Below are 12680 nucleotides of genomic sequence, written 5' to 3'. Positions count from 1 at the left end.
GTTTACAGATGTGCGGCAGAGAAACAAAGCATGAATTATAGATGCAGCTCTGTGTCGAGCAGGAAACATCTCAGGCTATGAACTGTTCACGTTCCTTCAGGCTGTCCATCTCCATCTGACACTCTACTGCCTCTTATCAGCCATGCTTCAATCCTTACTGTACGCAATATGGCTATGGTCTTATTTACACATGGAAGGTGGGTTCTTGACATGGATGCATTTGGAGCTGTTAAATAATATTCTATATGCATTGATGTTCTTTACTTTTGACTAAATATCATGATTTACAATATTTGAATTGTGCTTACATCAATTGTACACATTAAGACAGTTAAGTGGTACTTCTTAATCTTTTGAAACAGTTATTATGTGGCTCTGGAGAGGCTTAAGTCGGAGAAAAATAACCTGTGGCAATGGCAGAAATTTAAATAGAGAATTATGATAACAAATCCAAAGCAGAGAAACAAAAATATATAGAAAAAAACTAAAATAGTGAACAAATATGTACAATTTATCTGTTTAAAAATGCTAAATAAATTATAAAAATGTGTAAAATAAATTATAAAAAATTATAAAGTGCAAAAAAAACAAGTTGTAAAAGAAAACTAGAAAAGTTGAATTGCTAAAGTATGTTTACAAGTCTCACTCATCAAATAAAATGAAAATACAACGTTTACATATTTTTATTTATTTCCTGCATCAGGAAATGGGATTGTAACCATTTGCATGCCTCTATTCAATCACCTGTTTGTTCCGGCTTTTATCAGCATTTCTCACTTTTTACAGGATTACATTTAAGTTTTTTCTCTCCTCTCCTGACCTTTAATAGCTGGATGATGCAGTAGTTAGAGTGAAACAGATGGGAACTCACCCAGAGATCCCTGACAGATGTCTGTGCGAGTGGCTCCGTCTACAATGAACTCGGGGCGCTTGCAGACCTCCTGTTGAGAGAACAAACACAAACAAACAAATAAATTATTGCTTGTAGATATCCATTTTACAGGCTCACAACATGAGCAGTGTTTCTCATGCTGACTGCGATGACTATTCACAGAAAGTACACAATGCATGGATTACACAGGTTTCAACAAGTCACAATGTCAAAGAAAACCTCCACAGTATGCTTTAAGATTGCTTTCTGATGCAGAACATACATTTAAACTCCAGAAATAAGTCTCAAATAAGTCTGTTTTAAGTTACAGGATATCTGTTTTACAGGCCTATCTTACAGCATTTAATTGGTCACAATAGGTAAAGCAAAGGTGTTACTAATAACGCTAACAAGGCTCTGTTCTGTTCTGCTAAATAGAATTCAGCCCAGATTAGTTTAATTGTTTAAAGCTGTGCTTTTCATACTGTTAGTCGAAATGTCTTCCATTTAAAAAGGTCTATTCATTATTTTTTAAGCTAAATTGACGAGTAACCACTGGTTTACTTGTTAGTTTTCTTATACATATCGGTAATGTGTCTAAACGTGCTTATTATGCAGATTATGAAGTAGACACTTCAGTGTGTGTCTCCTGTCCGCGTTCTCCTTAGTATTTCCTGCCTCCTAAACCATCTACGACTCAGCATGAATAGCGTGAGAAACCTCCCATGGAGCTATAAAAAGAAATATTGCATTTATTCCTGTGCACCACAAACACACACAGTTGTAAATACACCATTGTGCACATGGTTGAATTCACAGAAACACTCAATCACACACACACACAGGCTTAAAGGGACAGTTCGTATTTTTGAATTGGGTACCCAACCTTCATCGATGTATTAAGTAGATGGCAGTGAAAACGTCCCCGGTTTTCAGAAACAGACCAAGTAAAAAGCACAAAGCTAAGCAATGTACGGCTGTAATGGAAACCGCATCAAAAAGTATTTTAGAAACCTAAAAATTAGTATTAGTTTACGATACATTTTGAATATTTTCACTGATTTCTCTTCATGTCAGACAAGCCCTTCCAATTAAATTACAATATAACTGATATTAGGTGGCTTGAATATGTTTATTGCCAATAGTATATTGCTTAGCTTCCTGCTAGTACTCCTTTCTGGTTCTCCAAAGTAAGAGCGTGCAAACCCCCATCTACTACACTTACTATAAATAAGTACCCCTATGTAACCCCTCTTCAAAAACCATCCCTTTAAGTTCTCTTTTTCAGGTTCAATCAGAGCACAGATTTAGGGGGAAATGTGAACACCATGTACGATGTCTCTTGTGCGGCGTAAATATTAAAGATCCTGTTGTGCAGACTGGGCTCATGCATTATAAAACATCAGTACTTTATTGAAAAAACGACACTCCGGGAAGCATTAGATTCACAGCAGCACACGTTAACACACTAGTGGTCTACACGCAACACACAGCAGCTCTCGAGCTAACACGACCCCCTGAGGTCACGACTTGGCTCTCTGCTCTATTACTGCAGCGACCTGTCACGGTATGTGCAAATCGAACCCTAATGGGTCTCTTCAGGGCTGCCGTGATAACACATAATGAAGTCAGTTCACTTTATTCTGGGGTATTTTTGAGCAGATACAGTCACAGGGAAGGATTGGAGGTTTGAGGAGATACTTGGGCCAATGAAAAGCAGGAAGAAGAGTAAGAAACCTCTCCGACACACTCCTGACTGGTGTTGCGGGGAACATTCAAATGATATGGACCAATCATCCCGGGCAGAACATTTTGTTGCCAAGCAACAGATGAAATTCAAGCAGAGGAAGAGCTGCTTGGGATGATGAAAAAATATTCTAGCAGGTAACAAAAAAGTTGGACAGATAAAATAAGAGTTGCCTGCTCACTGCCAGAGCTATAAGTCAATGTCTGAGGGATTTTATGAAATCATCACGTATAAAGTTAGTTTAGCTTTCTCACAAACTCTTAAAGTAAAAAGGGCCATTGCCTCTTATTTGCATGTTATTGTCCATGTGCTTATTATTGGATATACTATACAGTATGTTAAGTTTACATATGATCATAAATTGCCGAAAAATCCAAAAAAGGGCCCATTATCTAAAATGTTCAAGATTCAACAATCGTAGGATTTATTTTGCACAATTTTTAAGCTTGAAAGGTCACCTAATGTGCAATATCCACTTGTTCATGTCTTTTATACTTAAATATGTGTCCCTGTGTAAAGAGATTCGTACGCTTCTGGAAAAAAGAATCCGATTTTGGCCAATATGTGTTTTTTTGGGTTGTGTAACCATTAGCCAATAACCACCAAAGGTAACACCCGCCCACCTTATCACCTGAATCTCCTCCCAGAGCACCATTGTGTTCTTTTTAACCAAATATCTCTCAGAGGGGCGTGGCCAGCAGCAGCTAATTAGCATTTATCGCCAAAATCAACACTTTTGCCGCTGGGCTGAAACAGATGGGTTTTTGGGATGCTACAATTATCTGTTTTGTATTTGAAGCCAAACACTTCAGAGACATGCTTTGGGTATATCTGAGACCTAATATATTGTTGACAAAGGAGTATAATAGGGGACCTTTAAACACTATCCACTCCAAACAAAACTCTCTTAAAAGTCTGAATTGTTAAGAAATATCCCAGCTACGACACATTTCCAGCCAAAATTAACCAGACCCCTCCATTTCTCACCGTGGGCCTCATCCAGCGGACGCCGGAGGTCTTGGCGGATCTGGGGCCGAGCTCGTCGAATCCCAGAGACGATGTGACACAAGCGAACAAATGATCCTCAAACAGCCTCCCGCCCTGGAGGCACTGGGCCTTCAGATTCTCGTAGTCCTGACCCAAAAACTTCACGGCCTTGTGATTCTGTCCCAGACCTTCATCACGGTCCCACTGGCTCCTCAGCTTGGCGGCCATACCCGTGGCGACAATGGGCTCCTCCATCCTGAGCTTTTGAGAGGAACTGTAGGGTCGGCTGTCACTCTCTGTCGGACGTTTGTAGGTGTGAAACTACAATACGATGTTAGGATGTCTCAATGATTAATGTGGCAACTGTGTAGCTTCAGTTTTAATGTAAAGCCCCCGACAGTGCTTATGTAAATCTGATATGGTGTGCTAATGGCTTCAAGGCTTGATCATAAATGAGAATGAAACATTAGTGGCCATTAGGAAGCTATGAAATATTGACCAGGCTGCTGCTTCGTTGCAGTATGTGTGGTTATGCTGTAGCTGGGTGCTTCAAATGCAATAACAATCACAAGTGTAGGGGCTCCAAATGCAGAAGATTAAAGGGCTCTGGAGAGAGATGGCGAATGCAGTTCGTCCCAGTGAGAACCAATCACTTTTCTGAGGAGATGTCAACAGGAGAGGGGTGCGTCCTGATCCCAACAGCAGATACAATCTAAAAGAAAGAAGTAAAAACATTTGAAAGTATGCAGAGATGACAGTCCATAAATAGCTCTACCTGGACAAAAGCAACACCTATATGTAACGTCTATACAGTATGTGCATTCAGGGTTTAAAAAGGCAAACGAGCCCTGCCTATTTCTTTTCAGTCAACTATATACACACATGCCAAAGGGATTAGTCACAATAGGCAGGGCCGTGCTACTTTGACTGTGTGCCACTGAATGTGTACACGGTGTCAGTCAGAAGCTAATCAGAGTAAAAGTTTAATCAGAAGAGGTGTATGAACGAACTGGTGGATGGCCGCTCTGTGCATGAAGGGGTGGGGGGGTTATTCATTGAGCAAAGGGCTAAAAAAGGGTGCTCTTTGTGTGAATGTTGATGAACAATGAAGGCAGCTCTAACCCAGAACAAGCAAAAGCTCTCTGAGGCTCTTTAATTAAGCAGAACCAGGGAGAAGGAAGTGTAAACTGTCATTATTACCATGGAAGCTCTTGACAGAACTGGAGCTTTACAACAGTTAATCTCTTTGTCTTCTTAGATTTCGCTTTTTTTTTTCTTCTAACACACAGAAACGGATGGTTTATTTTTAACTTCTCTCCTTTTTTTTCAAATGTATTTCAGCCCCGTCTCTTTTTTACTACACCGATTACACTATCCAAGCTGAAAACTCTTCCTGTTTCAAGACTCAGCCGCCTGTCAACAGAAGCTAAAAAATAGTTTGGCTCTTATTGGCTCAGAGGAACTCCATTGCTCTCCGTGCACCACACCCATTACAAACATCTCTGTTTCACTGAGTGAAAAATGTGGCTGCTAACAGAACATGTGGTTACGACATCACATTAAGATGTTCAACTTTGCAGACTGCAGTTATAATGAGAGATTTAATATGATGTCCATTCCTGCTGCTGCTAGCAAAGGGGAGTACTACAACTACTACTACCTAGCATGAGTACTACAATTATTTGAACTGTTACAAGGCAGTAGTACAGTAGTGCTAGCAGTTGTAGCACTAGCACTGCTAATGCTACAACTCCTACTTTCACTCTAAAATATATAAAAGTTTACTATTCTGTCATTTCTATGAGTTATTATTAAACCACAACTACAGATACTTTAGCTGTCATTAATATTTTGCTACTAAACACAATTATTTTTTGTTACAGACCAAAATGTGCAGTACTGTTGAATCAACTATCAAAACCGAGGAGTGGAAGCTAACATTAGCATTGAATTTGTTTGCAGATGTTTACTTTCTTAACCAAACACTTTCTGATTTAAATGAGAATTTGGCCTATATTTTCAGACTTGTTTATTCTTCAAATTAATTATTAAAAATCACTTTGGCATTGGTAACAAAAGTAATGTAATATTTATTAGTAATATGGATTCTTTGTATAAATTACCACGACATGTCATTTTTTTGTTTTGTCATAAATATTCAGTACAAATAGCCAACATAATCACATTTTAAGGCACCAAATATACCTAATGCTGAGTAGTTTATAACTAACAGTTATTAAAGGAAATTAACTCATGTACCCAACAACAAAGTAAAACATATTCCATAGGCCTACATCCCAAACATTTGGTGGTTTTCATCTTGGCTGCGTGTTATCGGGGCGCACTCTGCCCATTGTTAGTTCAATCTGGCTGTAATGAATATTTAATTTAGCCTTGCATGTGAAATACACTTCCATGAAACCCCTCACACACACACTCCCGCACACACACACAGATATCCTCCACCTCAGTGCAGGTAGTGACATCTATGAGAAATGACAAGCAGGAGACTACACATCCAGACACAAAGAGAAGCCAGCAGCTAGAGTAAAAACCACACAATTCCAATACAGAAAAATATTCAAGACTGCATGAGCTTATTCAAATAGATAAGTAAATATGTGTGCACCCAAACCATAAAATAGTTTGTTTTTGTATTATGTCAAAGCTATGTATTGCATTAGGTTACATACATAAGTGTTATTCTTAGCCTGTGTTATGCTATTTGATCAATGATAGGCAGCTTTAAATGGAAAAATATGCAGAATGACGGACACACATGAGTTTACCAGAAGTCAAACAAGGATACAAACGTCAATACAGTATGTCACTACTGCTTTTCTGCTGATGTGAGTCTGTGTCCAATGTGGTTTCCTTCTCACAACACACACATGAACTCAGACTGCTTATATACATGCTGCTTGCAACTGTGTGTGAGCTCCAGTGTTTATGTTGTGAGTAAGCATTTCTGACCTCCCTCTGGTGTATTTCTGCATGCAGAGTTCATATTCCAAGCACTTTGAAATGAGATACCAAAAGTGTTTGTTTCAAGCTATGGGGGAAAATAGATCTGCAGAGCAACTAGACACAAACAGTGTCCACAAAAGAGAGAAAATGCTGACTTTTGGAGTGATCTTTATCAAAGTAGGAAGCAGCGATTCGCTTCAAACACACATATGAGGGGTCCATGTACTATTTTGAGTGGTTTAATTATAGTGGTTATCAAGCCATTTCAGACTGTTTACACCCGTGCATGGGTCACACAGATTAGCATGATGGTAGGTGTGGTCCCTGAGAGGAGAAACAGACAGTGTCCAGTTGTCAGATTGCAACTTTCTCAAATTGACCAACATGAACAGATGTTCGACATTTTTTCGCTTCACTTCATCCCCCTCACATCAAAGATGCATACAGTGAGCAGAATAAAAGCGAAAACAAGAGATTTTGCGCAACTAAACGCATGGGCACAGATCACCGTTTAATGGAGTCGCGAAAGTTGTACCCGACTGCTAAGAGTTTGCTTTACATGGGTGGTAGCAGTTTCCACAACACAAACTTTAAGATCTCCTCATTGGTGTTTTCTAAAAGTTCAGGCTATGTCAAAAGCATTTTAAGATCGCTTCCTGCAGCGCGACACAAACCAGACTGGATGAAGGAATGTTATAATTACCTTTCCGGACGTTTCCTTAAAAATGCAGTTATTTAGACATTCAATATTCAATTTGACTTTCCTTCCATGCTTAGCGTGGGCTTTACTCCCTCCTCTGCTCTCTAACAGCGTATTTCTTTAGAAACGCCCTGCTTCTGCCCTGATCTATATGATCAAATGTGCAGACCTCACTCTGCGTCTGCGCAATGCCCGCTAGTCATAAAACACACTACACCGAAGAGGAGGGCTTTATTCTCGCAGCTTTCATGAAGTTGATTCGCCCCTGATTTCTGCCCAAAGCTGTGCAGTGTTGCCGGGTTGAATAATAACTCACTGTAGGTAATTACATTGACATGATATAAAGTTTTCACAATAAAAAACAGTATTGTGCCTGGAGACCTCCCCCTTTTCAGTGCTTGAATGTGACAAATGATATGTTATGTTGATCTTCTGATTTTAAATTCCGTTATCCTTAATTTTAGAGGAAAATATTGCCCTTAATGTACAACATTATTGCAGATTGCAGCATCGCCTAATGATATATTATACATTCTTCAAACAAACCTTTTTAAAGCTGTGAGTAGCAAAATTAACTAAAAAGCTTCCATTAAAATCCAACTGAATGTTTTTTGTTTTTTTAAACGATTATTCAAAACGAGTGATTGTGGGCCTATTACACAAAAACTGTACATTTTAAAATCTGACAAGCCTTATTCAAGTTGTCAACACTGACCTCTAGTGGCTAGAGGTAATAAATGCAATGTTTTCTTTTTTCGGACTTCATGTCCCAGCAGTCAGTGCCGCAGGATGCTTCCCGTCATGCTTTGCGCTAGTCCCGTTTCTGCGCCACTCGCGTGTTTTCCGCCGTTGTTTCATTGAGAGAACCTGAACATGGCATCCGACGGACCACCGGGTACCGACCAAGCCCCGTCCGATTTGGGCACTGCTATTGCAGCTTTGAACTCATGGACCCACCGGGAGCTTCAGACCAAGCTGGCGGAGATTGGAGCGCCTACGATGGGTAAGAAAAAAAAGGGAAGACGGAGAGCCATGCTGGAAGAAGGACTGTGTTTAGCTAACAGTAGCTAGCTAGTTGCTAATGTTAGCTAGCAAAACGCAAAACTATCGTTGCAATGAGTTGAGGCTAGGCCTTAGTTGTGTTTACAGTTTTTAAACGGTATATTCAGTTTCTTACTATGCAGTACATACACCAATTTATTGTGTTTAAGCAGCACTAGAAACATACATACTGTGTTGTAGCTAAACAGCTATCAATGTAGCTGTTAGCTTACAGGCTAACTTGAATGAAGGGTCATCTAAGCCATTATACATTATAAGTCAGTTTAGTGTTGATAGATAGACACTGTATTGCTCCCAAATTGGAAAAATATTTTGTTACAGCAGCAGTCTTTTCTGGCATTACAATATTTAAAAGGTGAAATAAAGTATAAACTTAGCTAAATGAAAACATGACAACATCTAAATCAATTATTCAATAACCTTTGAAACTTGGAAAACACAACCAAAATGTTACAAGTACAATGTACATTTCTTCCTGTAGTTAAGTTTGTTTGTCATTCCTCAGGTCTCAGAGAGGAGTTGACTGACAGACTGAAGGGCTACATGATTCAGGTAAACGGCTAACTCTGTGCCTTAAGTGTTAACCATGCATGCTGAAAATAATACACCTTTATTGTACAATCTAAGTCTTAGATGCTGTTGATCAAAAACTCTTAGCTCAAAAGTATTCACCGAATTGTGCGTCCTTCTCTCTGCAGACTGGGATCCTCGTCAGCAAACATAAGGATGAGAAGTCAATGGGCTCCCAGGTAAAAGCTGAATATGTGTGAAACTTTTTATATGTTCATTATTGTTTTGTCATGCACCATGTTCTCACATTGTTGATGTAAATATAGTCGGATTACACACCCTGCTGTTGGCTCTAAACAGATTTCCTGGACATGATGTTATCAGCTTTGTGTGTATTGGCTCCCGATGATGCATATTCAAATTGCATGATATATTTTCATTTTACACCTTTTTAAGGAAGTGTAATGATGTGTAGCACAAATATTCCACGCTTAAATTAAAACCCTTCAGTTGCGATGAATAAAGGAATCTCCATTCTCAAACACTTCATCATCCTCACTGTCTCTTGTGTTCCCTCCCCTCCAGATGCACGGTATCCCTCCCTTGCCCCCGATGCCCATGCCGCCCATGCCTCCTGGTATGGGCATGCTCCAGGCTATGAGCATGATGCCCGGGGGTCCCCCTCCACCTGGCATCCACATGGGCATGGAGCCCCCGGGTATGTGCCCTCCTGGCATGTCTCAGGACGATCAGCTGAAGATGGCCCAGCACCGAGCGGCCATGGTGCTGCAGCAGGAGGAGAGAGCCAAGCAGCAGGTCAAGTTCTGTTCCCTTTAAACACAATACTAAGGTGCAATCAGTTGTGAGCTTGTAGGGTCTAAAAACAACAAATCACTTTTTATTCTCAATGTATTTACAATTGGCAAACAGTACCGGCTTCTGTAACAAACACTGTTAGAAAATAGTTTTAGTACTATCTAAAAAGGTTAAAAATCTCACCTCACAACTAAAACCGTTTTCCCTTTTTCTTACACATTCGATTCTCATTTTTAATAACTATGTATTTAAAGTGCCATCTCCTTTATTCTTATATCAGGCAGCGATGATGGAACACGAGCGTCATCAGCCTGGCGGCCAAATGAGAGGTAAGCCAGCGATGTCTTCATAATATTCACACATCTTACCCCTGCTGCTTGTTTCCTTACCCATGAAAAGTGTTTTTTTGCACAATTCATCACCTGAGTTCATCACCTGCAAACTGTCTCGCTGCAGGTATGGATCCTCGTGGGCCGCTGCCTCCTGGTGTCAGTATGATGCCGACCCAGAAACAGAGAGTGCCCCCCCCTCCAGGAGAAGATAACAGAGAGGTAAGGAGAACCCCCCAAAGTGTTTTTATAAGTTGGAATACAGAGGCTACACTGACCAAGTCTCATCTTCACAGGCTAGCTTTTAATGCTCTGTCCTTTTCATAATTGTGCTTTTACTGTTCGATTTGTTTTCTGTTGCCCTTTTGACGGCACTCGTACATACATTAGTTTCCTAAATCAAGCAAAAGTTGGATTGAGCATCAGCTTTAAAATAAAGATACATTTCTAGTGTTAATGTGGACCTAGATTGTTCTTCAGGGACTCTGATCTTTTCTTGACTGACAGCGGGAGACTACCTGTGCTACTATCTTAGTTACAAACTTGTTTTGCTTCCACTACAGGCCTGGCAGAATGAGGAGGTCAGCATCAGCGGACCAAAGATCCCTCAGGCTCTGGAGAAGATCCTCCAGCTGAAGGAGATCAGACAGGAGCAGCTCACCGACCCCGCAGGTCAGAACAGCTGATCATCAATGTTTTACTGAAACACATGCATTTGTCCGAGTGTTAGGGTGCGTTCACACCTGCCTTGTATAGTCCGGTTGAATCGAACCCTGGTGCGTTTAGCCGCTTAGTGCGGTCCATTTGGGTCGGTGTGAACACAGTCCGAGACCTCTTAAGTGAACTAAACAACCGGACTCTGGTCCGCTAAAATAGGTGGTCTCGGAGCGCTTGCTTGCGAACTCTGGAGCGGTTCATTGCTGGTGTGAACGCAGTCCGCAACAAAACATAGGAAGCCTAGTATTTACGTGTCACAAGAACGCGGATGTCTTCAAAAATCTTTAGCAAAAGAGTCTTTCAAGACATCCGCGGTTGTTTAGTTAAAGAGTGAAGCAGAATGAAGTGTTGAACAGTGTCGTGTAAAGTAAAAATGCTCTGTCATAAAAGTAAGAACACCTGTCGTCGGTGAAACGCCCCTCCTTACTGCAGAACGTCTCTCATTATATGTGTAATAATGTTTTTTAACGGACGTTGTCTGATTATATAATCATATGCACGGGCCGCTAGTGTCTGTTGATCTCCAGATTAACAGCAGCATGAGAATAACCTGCCGAAAGTGCCGATGCTCCATGGCGGAGGCTCCGGTAGAAATTGCCGGGATTTGCGTTTTTACCCCCTTAATGTCTGACCAATGGTTAAACAGCATTTCCGTGCAAATGGCTTGTGTTTAAAGTTTATAGTCCGTTTGAGTTTTGACCGTGTGAACGCAAACCGAACCTTCTGAAAAATGAAACAATGTAACAAACTGTCGTCTGGTGCGCACCTGAGAAGCGGACTATTAGGTGTGAATGCAAGACTAAAGTGAACTATCTAAACACTCAAGAGAGTCCTTTGGCTCACCTGAGTCTCTCAGTCTGAGAGGAAAGGACCCTCCTCCAGCTTGTTGTGGAACAAACAGCTCCTTGGCCCTTTCTCATTTAATCAAATCCCCCTCCTCGACTCCTCGGTCCTCCGGTAGTGACCCGGAAATGAATTTCAGCAAGCCATGTTGAAGGACATCTAATTTCTCTAAATGCACTTCGAGGACCGAGGATCGAGCGTCGAGGAAGCTCTCTGGAGGAGCTATAACCGAGGATACACTGATGGGTCCTCCATGGTCCTTCGCGGATGCATTTCCGGGAACAGAGATGTTTCAAAGAGTCGTGACGCACGGCCGGACTTATCTCAGCCAATGACAGCTCTGCATGCATCCCCTGGATATTATTTTATTAACTGCTTTCATCGCGACGCGCTGTTTACAGTGAGAAAAGCTGTGAGGTCCGTGCAGAAAACAGAGCAGTGNAGCAAGAGTAAGGAAAGGTTTAGGTTTATTTATTTTATTCCTATTGCACTTGCCCAATAATTAATATATTCCCAAACAAACACTTTTTGTATGGGCGTATTCATGGAAATAATTTACCTTTTTTAAATGCTCCACAGTTTTGGAATATTTAGTTGTCCCTTTTGAATTTTTACTTATGTTTATATGAATATTTCCTGGCTGCTGTAATTCATTATCCAAATAAAATGTGTATTTTGTTGACATTTATATCTGGCTCTGAGGGCTCCCGAGGTGAAGATGTACTTCTTGTGCCAAATACATCAAAAGTAAATCCCAAAAAATATGTAATTAAAGGTCCCATTTCATGGCCATTTCTACTGATCATAATTCCATTGTTGAGGTTTACTAAAATAGATTTACATTGTGCCAATTTTTCCAAAATCGTATTGGTTTCTTCATACAGCATCTCTGTAAAGTATGGTGTATTCACTCTGTCCTAAACGGGCTTGTTGGAGCTCCTGCCCCCCCCCCTCCCTGTGAGCCCAGTGACTTTCTGCGAGACACAGCGAAACCCAGCCCGAACACACACACACACCCGCAGCCTGGCTGGGTGTTTGTGTGTGCTCACACACCGACTCCCAGCCTCGCCGCGTCCCGCCGTCTCAGGGAGGAGAAATCGGCGGAGCTGCAGCTGAGAAAAGATTGTGTGT

General features: G+C 40.9%; 2 protein-coding genes across 2 annotated transcripts; one reads left to right on the top strand and one right to left on the bottom strand.

Moving 5' to 3' along the window:
* Nucleotides 1–733: 733 nt before the first annotated feature.
* Nucleotides 734–7418, bottom strand: LOC104942480 (calpain-1 catalytic subunit-like). The gene is made up of 3 exons (XM_010767710.1): nt 7276–7418; nt 3606–4317; nt 734–941 (listed from the first exon to the last, which is right to left on the bottom strand). Exons 2-3 carry the CDS (start codon nt 3858–3860, stop codon nt 846–848), a joined length of 351 nt encoding a protein of 116 aa, XP_010766012.1. The 5' UTR covers nt 3861–4317; nt 7276–7418; the 3' UTR covers nt 734–845.
* Nucleotides 7419–8103: 685 nt separating this feature from the next.
* Nucleotides 8104–10675, top strand: LOC104942484 (splicing factor 3B subunit 2-like). The gene is made up of 7 exons (XM_010767713.1): nt 8104–8275; nt 8840–8886; nt 9033–9083; nt 9430–9660; nt 9941–9989; nt 10117–10211; nt 10553–10675. The coding sequence occupies exons 1-7, from the start codon at nt 8146–8148 to the stop codon at nt 10673–10675; spliced, it is 726 nt and encodes a 241-aa protein (XP_010766015.1). The 5' UTR covers nt 8104–8145.
* Nucleotides 10676–12680: the final 2005 nt, after the last annotated feature.

Source organism: Notothenia coriiceps, unplaced genomic scaffold (genome assembly GCF_000735185.1).
Source record: "Notothenia coriiceps isolate Sejong01 unplaced genomic scaffold, NC01 NC01_scaffold00004602, whole genome shotgun sequence".
NCBI classification, from domain to species: domain Eukaryota; kingdom Metazoa; phylum Chordata; class Actinopteri; order Perciformes; family Nototheniidae; genus Notothenia; species Notothenia coriiceps.
Note: the sequence above shows the minus strand (reverse complement) of the source record. Positions and strands in the feature narration are given on the sequence as shown.